The 17,246-nt window shown below is 30.2% G+C and overlaps 3 protein-coding genes across 3 annotated transcripts; 1 reads left to right on the plus strand and 2 right to left on the minus strand.

Annotated features, from left to right (window-relative positions):
* On the minus strand, window positions 1-8,544 carry LOC145744977 (uncharacterized). Its single transcript, XM_082562959.1, has 18 exons — window positions 8,424-8,544; window positions 8,051-8,221; window positions 7,546-7,637; window positions 7,227-7,429; window positions 6,636-6,861; window positions 6,000-6,197; window positions 5,295-5,535; window positions 4,894-5,028; window positions 4,313-4,484; window positions 3,913-3,995; window positions 3,378-3,594; window positions 2,847-2,955; window positions 2,375-2,527; window positions 1,826-1,948; window positions 1,403-1,583; window positions 1,128-1,223; window positions 812-882; window positions 1-550 (listed from the first exon to the last, which is right to left on the minus strand). Exons 1-18 carry the CDS (start codon window positions 8,467-8,469, stop codon window positions 428-430), a joined length of 2,640 nt encoding a protein of 879 aa, XP_082419085.1. The 5' UTR covers window positions 8,470-8,544; the 3' UTR covers window positions 1-427.
* Window positions 8,545-8,759: 215 nt separating this feature from the next.
* Window positions 8,760-12,901, minus strand: LOC145745347 (uncharacterized). The gene is made up of 7 exons (XM_082563396.1): window positions 12,815-12,901; window positions 11,694-11,931; window positions 11,387-11,506; window positions 10,851-11,043; window positions 10,206-10,388; window positions 9,924-10,034; window positions 8,760-9,437 (listed from the first exon to the last, which is right to left on the minus strand). Exons 2-7 carry the CDS (start codon window positions 11,840-11,842, stop codon window positions 9,210-9,212), a joined length of 984 nt encoding a protein of 327 aa, XP_082419522.1. The 5' UTR covers window positions 11,843-11,931; window positions 12,815-12,901; the 3' UTR covers window positions 8,760-9,209.
* A 914-nt stretch (window positions 12,902-13,815) lies between these two features.
* On the plus strand, window positions 13,816-17,070 carry LOC145745360 (uncharacterized). Its single transcript, XM_082563412.1, has 3 exons — window positions 13,816-15,201; window positions 16,008-16,175; window positions 16,338-17,070. The coding sequence occupies exons 1-3, from the start codon at window positions 15,157-15,159 to the stop codon at window positions 16,737-16,739; spliced, it is 615 nt and encodes a 204-aa protein (XP_082419538.1). The 5' UTR covers window positions 13,816-15,156; the 3' UTR covers window positions 16,740-17,070.
* The last annotated feature ends 176 nt before the right edge of the window (window positions 17,071-17,246 follow it).

Here is a 17,246-nt window from a genome sequence, read left to right on the forward strand (position 1 = left end):
ACTTATTCTAAATTAAATTTTGTGCATTAAAAAACAATTCAACCACAGTAAAGTTCTATAATATTAGTGCAAAAAAGTATAGAAAGAAATATTGTAAAAACAAAAGGTAAAAATCACAAAAATACCACCCAAAAAAGATTTTAAAACTAACATTTAACAAAAATTAGAAATCGTTTTTTCAGTAATTACCATGCCCTTCCAAGAGCAGAGTTAGAGTATAGGGTAAAATTAACAAAAATGTTTCATTGTGGGTTAAATAACTATGCAATCAATAATACTGTATAAAAACAAAAGGTAAACAAAATAAAATATCCAATATTTAAATGTATGTGTGTATCTAAAATAATAGTTGTTTAAAGTACTTATTAATTAAAGGTAAATGTATAAAAAAAAGTGCAACACGAGTTGTGCAAAACTTGGAATCCTTTCACATCCCACTGTCTCTGGTATTTGGCCTTGATTGCCAGTAGAATTCATCATTAAACGACTGTTGTGACTGTCGGTTGCCTGCCTGTTGCTGTCGGGATATATTTGAAGCCAGTAACCTGATCTAAAATAATAAAAACATAGTTTAAAAATAATCACAAAATTTTTGCAAACCTTTTGTTTAATATTGCTGTGTAATGGTTAAAACACTTCTGTTCACTATATGGGCCTTAAGTTCGATCCCCAATGATTGAATGCTATAACCCTGTGAAAAAAAAAATCAGCAGGTTAATTATCAAGCAATTATAAGCCATAATATCTAACTGTTACTGTATAATTGGGCTGTAAGAGTGACCTTTATCAACAAATAAAGAAACAAAATTACCTGGCTCATCGTGATTAAAGTGCCAGTCTCAGGAACCAAACTTTTTGACATTGGTAGTTTTGAAACCGGTTCTAAAATTACAAAAATAAAAACCTAATTAAAATTCAATACCCTATTTAATTTTGAATAAAGATACGTGCTTTATACAAATGACTAACGGTCCTTAATATAGGCTATAGTAAATAGTAAAAATACTAAAACATTGCACAAGTAAAAAACAAGTAAAAACTATGGATAATCATCTTAAATTGTAATTAACCAGTAATCGAATGGTATATATACAGCTATAAAAAAGGTTATACTTCATTAAATTTACCTTCTTTGTTGCTTAGCCTAGCTCCTTCCATTCTAGATTGTATTTGCTCTTGTAGGAGCGGACTTATTTGGAGGAAACTTATGTACCCAGCTATTGCTAAAAATGAAAACATTATTATTTAATATTTTTGGATAATAACGTTTTTTGACCAGCATCATGGTGTAGTACTTAGAATGCTTGACTTTACAACATGGAGTTCTTGGTTTGATCCCCACTGCTTCCATGCTGTAGTGCCCTTAAGTAAGATAATAAAAAAATTGCTTTTTTTAACCTACCAGCCAGTCTTTTAACCGGAACAATTGTGCATCCAAGAGTCAGCATACACTCCTGCATAAGCCTCGAAATCAGTTGTTCTCTCGCGAGAGGGGAAATCCCTTCCATAGCTGTGATGAACTCAGCCTCAGTCATGTGACCTTTCTCGTTGGTTTTAATGGTCGACAACTTTGCCTCTGCATCCTAATTAACAATTAAAAATGTATAAATAAATGTAGTTTAATTATTTTTATCGACAATGTGGTGTGGTAGTTAGAACATTTGGCTTAACTAAATAAAGTCCTCGGTTTAATTGCCCTTTTTTATGATATGGCACCCTTAAAAAAATGTGCTATAAACGGCTAGTTTCTGTTCAGTAAAAAAGTAATTAGCAGGTAACAAGCAAATATGTTAAATAATCTTTGTACTTTATATTTACAAATTACCATTATTCTTGGCTCCTTGTTTTTAATGATAATATGAATGATGTAACTCATAACCAAAGTTTTGGAAATTTTGTTCTCACTAAAAGCTGTGTATTCCATCACCAACATCTCCATATCATCCTCCTGTTGAAATATTGTTTTTAAATGACATGTATTTTTTATTTATAATTTTTACATTTATTTATTCTCCATGTAAAAAGGTCAACTTCACGACCTAAACAAAGAGTAACATCAGCTACCCTGACCCAGTCTTAAGTTTCTTTTGGCAGTTTGGGATATTATAGATTATAATTTTCCGATAATTATGCTGCTGATTAGTTGTTGGCTTAGCAGGAGTTTATACTGTTTATAGCGCCTTACTCAAAGGAGCTACAGCACAAAAGTTGTATGAATCGAACCAAGGACTTCATGTAACAAAGCCAAGTGTTCTGACTACAACACCACGCTGCTGGTATTTGATCCATGAACCATCCAAAATTACATTATCTATACCCAGTTACAGAATAACTCACATGCATTAATAATATAGTTTTAATACAACCCACTTACATGCATAAAGGGATACAAAATATCTGCAAAAGACTGAAAATCCCCGATCTGTTTCCACTCTATAACGTTGATTAAATCAGCCACTAGATGGATGTATCGAGCTAGAGAGCCATCCATAATGCCAGCTAGTGTTAAGCCAAACACATAAACAATCTGTAATAATTACAGTCAGTTATTATATTATGTTAAACATAGAATAAATTCCACAACACTGGGCGCATGGCGTAAGGGTTAGAACACTTGGCTTTACAATAGGAGGTCCTGGGTTTAATCCCAACAGCAACTATGCTGCAGTGACCTTAAGTTAGACTATATGAGCCAAAAACCTATTTGCAAATCAATTATCATGCAAATATAATCTATATATAATTTCCTAAACTGCCAAGGTCAACTTAAGACTAGGACAAGGATAACAAATGTTACTCTTTGTTAAGGTTGTGAAGTTGGCATTTTATATCTAGGATAAAATTACCTTATCTCTTGAGGCAAACTTGACTACAGCAGTTATGAGGTCATAGGTTGCCATGGGTGATATCTCATCTTCCTGATATCGATCAGACATAAAGTTGTACAAGTATTCCCTGTTAAAATATTAAAAATAATACTGTGTGCGATGTTTCTAATATGTCACAAAAAAGTATTGCTTGGGTTATTTATTACAAGTAAATATTAGTTAAGAGTAGCAATCACATTACAACAATTAAAATGCAGACCATAAGGTGGTGTAGTGGTAAGAACACTTGCTACATCACATAAGGTCGTGGGTTTAATCCCCACTGCTCTCATGCTGTAGCGCCTTGGTTAAGAAGTAACTGATGTTACTCTATGTTTAGGTCGAGCATTTGACCTTCTCACATCGAGGATAAAAATATACAAAAAAAGGTAGGCAAAAATCTGGTTTAAATAAACAGCTCAATAAAAAGCTTGATTTAATATTGGAAAGCTTACACCATAAATTTCTAGAATTGTTATAAATACAAAATTGAGGACAAACATTATTTACTTGATGCTTGAAACTTCATCATCCTCACTAATATGCTCATCTTTCCACAACAAACTAGCGTAAAACTGCTCAGCCAATGAAAACACTCGATCCAGGGGAAGATCTCGGGATGCACAAACTGATGAGGAGCTTACATTGACATCGATCCCTGCTCTTCTTTTGGAATCTTTCCATAAAGGAGTAAGCTGGCGACAAACTGAGTTATCTTCGCTTTGTTCTTAGAACAAGAAATTAAGTTGAAGTCCATTAAATATATTCTTACCTTTTAATATGTCCAGCAGTGTGGTGTAGTGGTCAAAATACTTTGCTTCTCTACATGAGGTCCTGGGTTCGATTTCGACTGCTCTTATGTTTTAGCACCCTTAAGTAAGCACTATAATTGGTATAAACTTCCGCTGAGGCAACAATTAATTAGCAGTTTAATTGTCAGGCGAGTATAATCAATAATATTCCAAACGACTAAAGGCATATAAATATATTTAAACATATTTAGTTAGCAAACAGTTGATTTTTAATGTTAAAATAGATTTCTGACCTGTAGAACCCCACTGGTTTTCTGGTATTGGATCATACCACTTTCCATGGCTGGATTGTCCAAAGTTTTCAAGCTCAGCTAATCTACATTAAACATAGTTTATTTTTATAATATTAAGTTAAATTAGATTTCATAATAGGCATAAATAATGCATTTAGAATCATCTGAACAAAACTAAACTACAAGACAATATTGTACAATAATATGGGTTTTAAACCTTAATGAACTTTGCATTTAAACATATTTTAGTTTGCACAAAAATAAATATTAAGAGTTTAAATTAAAATTACTATGAAGCAGGACAACATAGCGTGCTAGAACACTTTTAAAAATCAATAACCAATGTTTTTAAATAACTTTTAATTGTCATATATTACAGAAAGTACAGACAATATCTTACCCAGCACCAGGCATTGAAAGTCTAACCATCGGCCTTGCAAGTTTGATATGAGTACAGTTCATAGGAAGGCTGACAACCATGTCATTCTTGGTCACTTTATGAGGACAAATTGTTGTCTTTTCTCCACAACTTTTGCAGAATTTTGCGATTGTGATTTCATCAAAAGTTTTGCCTTAAAAATAAGTAAAAATTATAACACATAGTCTAATAATTTATGTAAAACTTTGTTTTTTCTTTATCCCGGAAGTGAAAGGGCCAACTTCATGACCTAAACATAAAGTAAGATTAGTTACCCCAACCAAGTCTCAAGTTGCCTGTGGCAGTTTTGGATATTATGGGATATATTTGCCGATAGTTAAGCTTGTGATTAAGTGCTGGCTTAGCAGGAGTTCATACCGTTTATAGTGCCATACTCAAGGCTGCTACAGCTCAAAAGCAGTGGGGATGCAACCCAACACCTTAAGTAGTGAAGCCAAGTGTTGACCCTTACACCACACAGTCTGTATTATGTGGTAAAGTTGAAAACACTCAATTTAAAGAAAGTTACATTTTAAGTATCAACTAAAATTTTTGTTACTTACCAGAGTTAGTTGAAGTGTAAATCATGGCTGAGTATTTACTAAGTAATTTCTCCTGAGGGTTAAACGGATCACGAGTTGGATCAACGAGTGGAGTCGTATCCTCTTCAAGACCACTCTCCATTGAAAGTTGAGATTCTTAAGAAAAAAGGATTCTTAAGAAAAAGTGATAGTTATGTAACAGCACTTACATTTTCCAGATTAAATACACAATTTATATCATGAAGCTTATTGGCTGCTCCATTATATGTATGTGCAAATTAAAGACCTGCAAAATAAATCAAAATGCCTGTTGTGGTGTGCAGGTAAATTATTACAGGTAAATATTAGTCAAAGGTTGCAACCATATCGTGACAAAGAAAATGCTGAAAGGTGAGCTCTTGACATGTATTTTTACAAATAACCTGTGCTCGTCTTTTTCCCTGTGTCATCATGCGTCATCATTCTGCTACTTCCCGGTCCCCCTGCCATTGAGGATGGGGGTAAAGTTCCTGCATTACTTGTGGTATCGCCGGCGGCAACGTTCTCAGCTTGCTCCATCTGAGAGAGTTGACTTTGGAGGACATCACGGTGTTGGCGCAACAGTTCAAGCTCAACGACTGCCCCAGTTATAAGGCGGCGAAAGTTTTTAAGTTTTGCGTTCATCTGAAAATAAATTGTAAGATTTGTTAAAATTTTTTAATGTAGTGACAAATTGATACCCTATTTGTAATAGTTTATAAAAAAAAACAATTCAAATAAATAAAATATTGTGATATAACGTAGCTGTAAAGTCCCAAGACTATCCTGAACTTATACAACTTAAGAAGTCCATGGTTGATACCCAATGCTCTTATTCTGTAGCGTCCTAGATTGGTATGAATTTCTTCTAAATCAACACTTAATCAGCAGCTTGATATGGGGCAAGTATAATCTGTAATATCTCAAACTGTTAAAGTTAACTCATGATCTGGGTCGGGGTAACTGATGTTGCTTTAAGTTTAGAACATAAAGTTGACCTTCTCACATCGAGGATAAATAAATATATATAAAAAGGGCTAGGTCTGTGTTATTAGATCACTCAAAAGTTCTTCCCAAATTGCAAAGTGAAACAGCAATGATTAGCTTACCTCATCACCAAGATTTTCGAGTTGCAACTCTTCAGTAAAGAAGTTGGGATCTTGTTCGCTTTCCGCAAACTTCTGGGAGCAAAGATGGCTCTTAACATCTTCCAGGTAAAGATCATATTCCTCCAAGCTCTTAGTTTGAACCTCAATAATTTGTTGTTCTAACTTTGATGCTGCTTCTATGCTGGAAAGAAGCTGAGTCTGTTAAAAAAGTTTTAAAATATTTTTTACAGAAACTTTGATAAAAAATTTTGTTGGAAGCATGGTGTAGTAGTCAGAACACTTCCTACACTACATCAGGTTCTAGGTTCAATTCCAAGTAATCTCATACTGTAGCACCCTTAAGTAAGGCGCTATAAATGGTGTAAACTTCTGCTGAGCCAGCACCTAGTCTGCAACTCAATTATTTGGCATTATTATCTATAATATCTCAAACTGTCACAGGCAACTCAAGACTGGGTCAGGGTAACTGTTGTTACTCTATGTTTAAGTCATGCATTCGACTTTCCCACATCGAAGATAAAGTTATCAAAATATAAATGTTTTTCGATGTTTAACAGTTAAGATGCACAAAGGTTCACCTTTTTGGCAATGTGATGTGCTATAAATAACCTAAAATTATTGCCAACTATGCTATACCTTTTTAGTTGAAATAACAGGCCTTCGAAACCCTCTTCTTGGCCTTTTATCTGGTGGAAGATCAAACGTATCTTTAAGTGTATCATAAGATATTTTGTATCTCCTTAAATTCTCTGATTCAAGTTGAACCATTTTGTTGCTAGACTCCATTAGTTTCATGTTCTCTGAAAATTCCAAAGCTTTTTGGTCTGTGATTTCTTGTTCATTTTGAAGTTGTTGTTGAAGTCTAGTACAAAAATTTATTTAATTATAAACTAGTATAAACTGGTACAAGCCTAAAAACTTGTTATAAATTACTAAAAAATAATATCTTATTTTAAATATGCTACCTTTTTCTGTCTGATTTTTTAAACTTTTTTCCTCATTTTATTCTATTTTCTAATTTAGCTTTTTCTGCTGGTGCAACTACAATATTAATAATTAAAACCTACAAATTGTTGTTTTTACTTGCTTATAAAGAGTAGCCTATATAAAACTGTACTATAGCAAATCTATTTTATTCATAACCTAAGTAATACTTTAAATAAAGAACTTAATATTAATTTATAAACTAATTGGCTTTAACATAATTTAAACAAAATTTTTACTTACTTTTGTATTTCTTCATCCTTAAATTTAATTGTTTCCATCAAATATTTTACACGATTGTCATTCTCCTGAAAATCCTTTTTCAAATTTAGGATTTCATTGTTTTTCTTTAAAACTTCAGTTTTAGTTTGGAGATATTTATTTTTTTGAGTTTCTATTTCAGTTTCAAGTAAGTCAGTTGACTGACTTCTTTGCTCATGCAACCTCTGTGTTAAAAATACGATTTTTAACTGTTTATTATATGGTAGAAATATAAATTTATTAAATTATGTAAACTAAAATATCATTAGACTATAAAAATAAACATAAGTTTTAGTTGTACCTGTAACAATATAAAATAAGGAACTCTTTCAATCTTTGATTTCTTATCAGAGGTAGAAGTTGCAGTAGTATAAGTATCACTGTATACTGCCTCTAAAATATTTATATAAGTATCTTATGATTAAGTAGCTTAATGCCATAATTTTGCCTTGGATTAGCAAGAGTTTATACCGTTTATTTTTTATTTTGTTTTTTCGCGCAATAGTACATTAATAAAGTACAATTAATATTACTGCATACAATTAATATTACAACAATGCGACGGAAAAAAATGACGAAATCAATTTAATGATTTAAAACATGCCAAAAGTAATAATGTTTATACAAAGATTTTATAGTAAAGGCTATTATGGCATGGTCACCAAACCAAGTATAGATTAAATTATAGCGCTTTCCTTACAGATTAGGATCGGTGAGAATCAAACACAGGACCTCATGTAGTGAATCCAAATGTTTGACCCTTACACCACGCTGCTGGTTTAATATAATTAAATAAGTTAATTCACCAGTTAATTCATCTTTAATAAGCTTCAAGATTGGAGAATAAATTCCACAGTGTGGAATAATCTCATCCAATGATGCAAAAGCACTTGTAACTCTTAATAAAACAGACTCAGGACCATGAAAAGCATCTCCGTGAGCCTTTTTCTCCAGCACAGATATTAAATACGAAGTTGCTAAATGAATAATTTAGGTTGTTTAATTGCAGCAGATAAAATTAAATAATTCAATTTATTTTGCTATTTTCAATTAATTTAACTTATTTTAAGATCTTCTTTGGCGCTTTTCTATTTGGCAAAAACCCTTTACAAAAAACATTATGAATAAAAAAATAAATAAATTTGCATTTTTCTGATTATAATTTGACTACAAAAATACCTGGGGAATTGTGATCTTTTAATAAATTCTTTGTTTTCTGTGACATTTTTAACTTTGAACTAATTTAATTAAAACTAAGAAAATTACGCAAAGCATTGATGACGTAATTTATACGTAACCATAACTACGGTATTTTCCCTTAGGTGAAAAAAGTCAGACTTAATTTTTTTTGTCCTCAATGTAATATAACTTCTAATAAGTGAACCTACTTTAATAATAATCTATAAAAATGTTAAAAAAAAGACATTTTTAATATTTAACTATTTTCTTATCTACAAAAACTTAACCAATATACGTTTAAAGATTAAAAGTTTTAAAATATAGATCACTTTATTCAAAAGAACAAAGTTTTATTTTATTTGATACCAAATATGTGTGACTAAGTGTTTGTGTTAAGAAATTTCATAGCAATATAGTTAATTATAAATATGTTTTTTTAAATAACAAGATAATTTAACAGTAGGAACTTAGCAGGTAACATTTTTACTCTTTTGGCAATGTTTAGAATTGTGTAAATGTAGTGAAAAAAAACTCTGTACGGAAATAAATATCATTTACAATATCACAAATTTAGGAACAATTTGGAACTATTCAATATTTCCACTAAATAAATTAAGCAAAACAGCAATAAATGCATAACATTTCTGCCATTAATACTACAGGCACAATAGGTTTTAAAAGTACTATAACACATTTTTTAGCTTTGAGCTTCATAATTTAAAATAGTCATATAACAGGTAGTCTATAAACAAACAAAATTTAAAATACCCTTCAAGTAAAAATGGCTTATTTCTGTGCATAATTATCGGAAAAATGGCTCAAAACATATTCCCCGACTGTCATGTTTTCAAGTTCATGATTTTTGAAATGACGAAGAAGTTTGTTGCAACTTTCTTCTCCTTTTATAATAGGATTAGAGACCGGGAGATCGGCTGTAGGGTGAACAAAGAACGCAATTGATCGTCGAACAGAATTTCTTTGGACTGGATCGCTTGGCACAAGGATTCGGTGTGGCTGCACAAAATAGGTTACATTTTTTGTTCAATGTAGTGTTACAACATCAATATTTACTAGTCTATACATATTAATTGTTGTAATATAGTCGCAATTTACAACTTACTTTTGCCCCCAATTTTTTAACCAAGCACGAATGGTAGTTCTATTTATTTAGAGGCCTATAAATAGGGCATAGTCTTACTTAAATTTAAGGTTGTTGAAATTTAAAAATGTGAAAGGCAAAGCAAATGTTCTCATGTAAGAAACCCACTTATCATAAGTTATATACACAAAATTGTGTTTGGTAAAAATTTAATTACATAAAATTCACCCTAAATTACAGAGGTGTTGTTTTATAATAAACAACTAAACAGGAAACACTGCTGTTATGAAGATTTAATATTAGCACCAGGCTTAATACTCATGTGATTAATAGTTCATGTCAAATCAACCACAATACCCTTAGGCTATTACACATGGACCACACATATGATGTTAACTTACAGTAGATTTAAGTTTTCCATTAGTCCAATATTGAAGGAGATCGGCCACATTAATTAACACCGTATCTTCAATTGGACAAGCATCAACGTAGTCACCATCTCTCGTTTTAATCTAAATATTCAAAAGTTTGACATTAAACTAACTTGGAATTACCATAGCATTAAAATTAGCACAAAAACTTTAAATTACTGTTTTTCAATTTGGCTAATGATATAAAAAAATATGACAATAATTTACTAAAAATTATCGATTGTTTGTACCAAAAAATAAATTTGTTCTTACTTGTAAGCCACCAACTGTATCCTGGAACAATAAAGTCATGATCCCGTAATCGGTATGCTCCAGTAACCGCACCTGTCCACTCTCCAATTTGTCAGGCACCGGAGGGTAGTAGAGACAACGCAGCGAAGAATGATTTTTAAAATTTAATAAACTTGAATGTAAGGATGATAAATATTTGGGGTCCTTTAACAAAACAAAAAATATCATAAAAAAGTTTTTAAAAATATTAATTTTTTATTAAATAATAAGCCACTGTTGATAGCCTTGTTTAAAATATAAGTCTGTCTAAAAATTTTATATAAGTTTAAATGCTAAACCAGTTCCTGAAGTTTGCTTTATAAAATATGTTTAATTATATAAATGGTTGAGTAGAAAATTAAAAAAAAATCCTCTCAAAATATAATCTCTTACTAAATTTCGTAACAATTAAAGGTGGTGGAATTTTTCCTTGGCTATTTATAGCTATAAATAAAATTCCACCTTTTCACCACCTTTAAATGAAAAAATCCCACCACCTTTAAATGTTTTTTTTTGGAAAAGGAAAAATTCCAGAACATAAAACTAGCAAAACAAGTTTAAAATTGACTAAGTTAAAATTTATCAAGAATAGCATATATAAAAAAAATTTAAATTTTTTTAACCAACCTCTAATTCGAGTCCATATGAGACAGAATTTAATATTCTAAGTGACAATTCTCTACATTGCTTCATAAAACTTTTAGTAACACTTGAAAATTGTGGAACTAAATCATCAGGCCACTTTATATCTGGATCAACAACTGATTGACCGGTCATATTAAATGATTGTTTATAATCACCAGGGTTACCTGCTGCTAACCTAGAAAAATGTTTAAAAAAATTTATTGAAAATTAATTTACAGAAATTTTTTTTATCTTTATCCTTGATGTGAAATGGTCGACTTCACGACCTAAACATAGAGTAAAATCTGTTACCTAGACCCAATTTGAGTTGCCAATGGCAATTTAAAATATTATAATTAAGTTGCTGATTTAGAATTGGCTCAACAGGAATTCATATAATTTACAGCATGAGAACAGTGAAGATTGTACCAAGCTACCTCACATAATGAAACCAAGTGTTATAAGCACTACACCAAGCTATAATTGCTAGATGATTTAAATTACTAATTAGATTTAATTAATTAATAAAAAAGCACTACCTTTCACTTCCAATTTTGTCATAACCAAAGTTATTTATTTCCCTTTTAAATTTTGCTTTTTGTTCCTCTGGTTTTTCAAAAAATTCGGCAGTCACCTTATTAAGCTGGTCTACAGATTCTCTAAATATTAAATTTATGTTTATACAAACAAAAAATATTTAAATAAAATGACAGGCATTTAACATTAATTTTTGCAAAAATTTAATAAATATGCATGTCATACAATTAGATTTTTATAGTATAAAATATTATAATTAAGTACAAATTAAATTTTTAATTTAGTATATATATATTAAAAAAAACTGACTTATCAATTCCAGTATTAGAGAGATAGACAAATCCAACATTTACAAATGCATCAACAATTTTTTCTCCAGTGCTTTTAAGTGCCTCAATATTTTCATTCTTATAATTTAACCCACATTCATTAAAGTCAACGATCGGAATCCCGTTCATAATTTTATTTGCTTTAAAGCAAGTTTTAGCATGCAGAATTGACTTGTGTTTGATCACTTCCTAATAAGTTTACATAACCTAAGATCTATCTAAAAAAATATTGTTTTACAAATTAATCGGTTAGGCAAAAGGATAAATAAACGTGCAAGCAGTCAGATAGTTGATAGTACGGTTACGTTAAAATATTTTTATTTCGATTATTAACTCTAAAAAAATAGAAACTTTTGCAGAGAATTTAGCAAATTAATGCATATATAATAACCTTACACTCTATAATACTTGGCATCCTTAGATTTTAAGTAATTTAGCACGTTATATACCCATTGAAATACTTTTAACCTATGTCAGTATTTGGTCATGACTAAGTAAAAAAATACAACATGACGAAGTAGTTCCTTAAAGTTATGAAACCAAACTGGAAAATGATCAAGTTGTATTTTTACGCAAGTTATTCAAGTAGAACCATTTTACAAAAAATGGATTTATCCTCGTATTTTTAAAATTTTTAAACTTTTGCTAAACTGCGTTTTCTAGCTTAAAAGACTCCCGTAGCTCAAGTGTGCATATTTAAAATAACTTTGTCATAAATTTAAGCAATATTTTATTATTAATGTCTCTTTATTTTAGTCCATTTTTACCATTTTATGCTGATTACCATTTAATTAAATCATGTAAGTAATAATATTTAGTCATTTGTAAATAAATAAAGTTACAATTTGCAATGCATTGAGCAGGCTATCACCGAAGTTTAACGGTCGTAATATGACCGCAGCACACGAAATATTGCACATCACAGCCGGTGATTTTTATATCATTTTTGGGAAATAATTCACCTACGTTTTGTTGATTACTATTTAATTTAATCGCACAAATACCTTATCGTTATAATGAGTATAATGTCTTGAATCCATTTGAAAGGTTATTATTAAAAAAAATGATGTTAAAAATACTTATATTTTTAAAAATACTTACATATTTTTTTTTTATGTAAGGGCTCCTGAAAACACGGTTCTTGTTGTTTATTGTAAATCACTCTTTGGCTTTTAATCTAGACTTTGATTCAAAAATACAAAATCTTATAAGCGCGTTTTGCCACAAGCAGCAATATTTTTATGTATTCATCTAGCATGAAAATTACGTCATAATATAATAAAAATTAAGTGTTGCGAAAACAATGACGAAAGTTTCGTAACAGAGTAAACAAAATAAACCCAACCTCAAAATGTCAAATGAAGCTAAAATTAAGATGACTCACTAGATTCTCAATACTGATATTTGATCATACGGAAATAATAGGAGGGTTGTAAATGTTAATTTGCCTCAACAGCGTAACTTCGTCAAAATAAACTGAGTCTGTTAATATACAAAATAACATTATATACAATTCTCACCAATTAAAAACCATTATTTTTTATTAAAGAGTAGAAATAGGTATTAAAAATAGAAAAAGGTAATTTCAAGTGACGTCATAATTTAGATTTTTTAACGCATAATAGGTAATTGTTTGATGACAGTAAACAACAATCATATCCAGCTTATTTCCTATTTAAAATATAACGCGCTTGTTTACCTTTTATAAAACGGAAGCGAACTTGAAATCGGCCTATTATTAAATCACGCAAAGTTACGTCACCAAATCTATTATGACGTCATTATCAGTCTCATTATGCCGGCTCTCGATTGAATGAAACACAATTGAAAACCTGTAGGATTAGCGAAACTTGTTATTTAGTACACTTAAATAAACGTCAAAGCTCGAAAAGTTAAATAAAGAGAGAAGAAAGGTTAAATAAAGAGAGAAAAGGAAAAAGGGAGGGAATGAGAATAGTTTTTATGTCCAATAAAAATAAGCCACTTTATTGTAATAGGCTTGTTGGGACCAATTGATCAAATGAATAATAATAAAGTCACCAATATAGCTAGCGTAGTTATTGTAAAGTTGGATTACTAAAAGCACTAAAATGTAAAGGTTTCTATATTAGAAGTATAGTTGCTAGTGTTAGGCTATCGTAAATAATAAACCGAGTTTACGACGTTAATTTTTAACTGACGCTTATATACTTAGCAGCTTATTTATTAAGGGATTTTATTACGATAGTAAAAAGATATTAGCGGTTTTTAAAAAGATAGTTTGTGTCAGATTTAAAGGCTATAAAAAATACCAGTTATGTTATTTATTATATCGCCATGGAGATATATTGAACGCTGAGGTTAAGGCTATAAACTAAACCTCGCTTTTATACTGTGTTCTATAAGAGTTTTAAAGCAGAACAAATTTGAGTTTTTAAGTTAAATAAGAGGCCCATAGTTACAACAAATATTAAATATTGTCTTAAAATACAGAAAAATAGTTAGTTAGTAAAATAATAATGCTGAAATTTTTAGAATAAAATGTTTAGTGTGTCACGTCCTTTGTAGTAGCGCATTCTAGCGATCGAGTGTTTACTTAACAATCTAGAACGGTCGTTTTAACGGCCAAGTCCTATGTTTATATTTAAATATTTCAATTGCTTAATTCGACAGCAATTTAACAGCCAATCAAAAGTTAATTTTATAACTTACTTATTTTAAATTAAATTTTTTATTTACAAACGACATTTCCTTTTTAATATTAAGTTATAACGCCCAATAATTTAAACATATATCGACGCGCCTTTAAATTTATGAGTCTATGCAAGTTAAACAATCCACCTTTTCGTTAATAATTTACTAGGAAATGCTCTATTATATTACAGCGCACATTGTCATTGAAAATACCGTTATTACCTTTGTACAATTATTTTAAATTGCTTAAAAATTGGCGCATTTACCGTTAAAATAGCCTATCGTCTAAAGTTTAAGAAATATATTATTTAAAGCTTGATATTGTAGCTGTGATATTGATTTTTAAGTGTTATTGATCCCAGAATGAAAGCTGTTATAAAATCAAATATGTTTTCAATAAAGAAATAGTGTTTTAATATCGGGTTAGGATAATATATAAGAACCGTATTTCATAATACTGGTTTAAAACTTTGAGTACTATTTTAAGCACAGTAAGATGCCAAAGTATAGTAAAGGTAACGTTTAAAGCAGTATTATAAGGTACGTTATACAAAAAGAATTAAATATTTAAAAAATGAATATGGATATATTAGGAATTAACGCTGGTTTCAATTACGCATTAAATAACATTAAAACTTATAATTACATTATGCCACGGGGTATACTTAATTAAACATGTCATTAAATTTAATTAATTACGTATTTTCTTCCACAGATTATATGTTATTAAAGTTTTCTTTTTATCATAACAATATCTTGGAATTTTAAAAATGGTTATCCGAATTTACTGGGCAAGTGTTTGTGGAAATCGCAAGGTTATTACGTCATAATTGAATTATTGTTTTTCTATAATGCCTATTTTTAACTTAATAATAACCTATTGATACAATAAACAGATACTATAATACCGTGAGAGTATTGGTCCTGTTATTATTTGAGGTTTTATATAAAAATAAATACAACAATTTTGGTTTTTGAAATTGAATACTTAATATAATAGAACAGTAATTTGATATTCAACTAGTTTTACAATTTCTAAACAATACAGACCAACTTAAATACGTAATTTGTTTTTCTTCTGTGCTTATACAACAGGAGGTCGTATAATCTATTATTTATAAATTTATAAAATATTTAAATGGTTGAAATAAGTTTGTTAAAAACACTAAATTTAAACAAAAATAATTGTAATAAAACAACAAGATAACTGTGTACTCCACATTATAGATTATGTTAAATACCAAACCTTATGTTAATTAAAATAATTTATTTCATTTTAAAAATAAAAATTTTACTTGGTGTTATATGCAATGCCTATTTTTTTGGTAAATTACCCCCGTTTTTAGAACACTATTTACGACAATTCTAATACAAAAACACTTAAAATGTACCCAAACTATTTTGTGTTAGTTTTATAAACCAATAAGATTAATATATTGAAAAGAAATAGTTTGGCGTATATATATTTAAAGTGTTTTAAGGTAAGAGCATCAAAAATGACTAAATAATACCTAAAAACTCAATTTTACAGACAACCCCCGCTAGTTTAAAAACATATTTTAAACTTTTTACAAAATTTTTGCCCGAATAATTTGAATTATATTTGTAATTAATTTCTCAGATCGATGGAAATCAAACCCGACTTCGTTACATCATCGAAAGTTTAAAGATCGAATCCACGTGGGTTGACATCACACAGGACCCATTATTACGTCAGAAAATGAGAGAAGAGAGCGGAAAACCGAGAGCTTTACCACCACAAATATTCAACGACGACAAATACTTAGGGGTAAGTAATTTACGTCATAATGTTGCCCTCTGTCACGTCACAATGCTGGTTTGTTGAAAGAGACCAGCATTGATTATTATTATGACGTCATGTCCTTTGTTAGTTGAGCTATGACGTAGATTTTCGTTTACTAATTAGATTTTTTTTCTGTTTACAAATTAGGAAGTTGAGGACATGGATCACTTCATTGAACAAGATCAGGTTAGGGACTTTTTTGGCATAGAAGGTCAAGTTGAAGTAGACGAAAAAACGAAGATAAATGAGGAGAAAAACGAAGAGAAAACGAACGGAGAAATCGTTCAACCTATCAAAGCAAGCGAACCCTGCTCGGCGGCGCCCACTAACGGAAGAGAAAATACGCGTACCGAGAGTAAGAAAAACGTACTTGCAGCTGTAAGTAACTTCGAGTCGCTCTCTGATAGGCAAGAACCAGTAAATAAAGCACGGATTTCAGTGACATTGGCCCCTGTAGCTTCTAAACCAATAGACGAAGAAAGAAAACGTAAGATTCTTGGTATTTCGACGATTACAAATAATAACGAAACTGTGACTAACAAATGCTAAGAACCTTTGACAACATTGCGAAAACTTTACTATTTTAAGCGTTTTAAATATTTGTATAAACTCTTATATGGTGCATTAAACTTATATAAAGAAATTATGTAAAACAAATTTATTTTATGATTTTCATGAAATCAATTACATCTATGTACATTTTGTTACTTTAAAATCATTTTAATATTCCCCCATGTTAAGTGCAAATTTAAATGTTGTCAGTACTGATTGTGGACCAATTAAACACTCTGTTTCATGCCATATAATTGTACCAATACCTACTATGTTGTGCTGTGATTAATGCCTATTCGTCCTACCGTTTTTTAATAAACATTTTTCCTTGAAATTTAAAGTTTTATATAAGATAATTTTAAGAATTTAACATAAGTCAAATAGCCAAGCCCAAAGCTATGTTAATTTTTTAATGCAAGATGTAGGGTAGTATATATACCTAGTGCACTAAACAATATAGAATAAATAAACAAAAATATCTCAGACCTTACTGGAATACCCACC

The sequence above is a fragment of the Corella eumyota genome, chromosome 3 (genome assembly GCF_963082875.1).
Source record: "Corella eumyota chromosome 3, kaCorEumy4.1, whole genome shotgun sequence".
NCBI lineage: Eukaryota > Metazoa > Chordata > Ascidiacea > Phlebobranchia > Corellidae > Corella > Corella eumyota.

What these genes read in the sequence shown, in the direction of transcription:
- LOC145744977 (XM_082562959.1), bottom strand. Translation starts at nt 8,469, where the DNA reads ATGTCACAGAAAACAAAGAATTTATTAAAAGATCACAATTCCCCAG. An exon ending in TATTAAAGATGAATTAACTG is followed by an intron (nt 7,638 to 8,050) that starts GTGAATTAACTT and finishes TAAATATTTTAG; the next exon opens with AGGCAGTATACAGTGATACT. An exon ending in TCGAAAATCTTGGTGATGAG is followed by an intron (nt 5,536 to 5,999) that starts GTAAGCTAATCA and finishes ATTTATTTTCAG; the next exon opens with ATGAACGCAAAACTTAAAAA.
- LOC145745360 (XM_082563412.1), top strand. Translation starts at nt 15,157, where the DNA reads ATGGTTATCCGAATTTACTGGGCAAGTGTTTGTGGAAATCGCAAG. An exon ending in GTGTTTGTGGAAATCGCAAG is followed by an intron (nt 15,202 to 16,007) that starts GTTATTACGTCA and finishes TTAATTTCTCAG; the next exon opens with ATCGATGGAAATCAAACCCG. An exon ending in ACGACGACAAATACTTAGGG is followed by an intron (nt 16,176 to 16,337) that starts GTAAGTAATTTA and finishes TTTACAAATTAG; the next exon opens with GAAGTTGAGGACATGGATCA.
- LOC145745347 (XM_082563396.1), bottom strand. Translation starts at nt 11,842, where the DNA reads ATGAACGGGATTCCGATCGTTGACTTTAATGAATGTGGGTTAAATTAT. An exon ending in GACAAAATTGGAAGTGAAAG is followed by an intron (nt 11,044 to 11,386) that starts GTAGTGCTTTTT and finishes ACATTTTTCTAG; the next exon opens with GTTAGCAGCAGGTAACCCTG. An exon ending in ATACAGTTGGTGGCTTACAA is followed by an intron (nt 10,035 to 10,205) that starts GTAAGAACAAAT and finishes TTGAATATTTAG; the next exon opens with ATTAAAACGAGAGATGGTGA.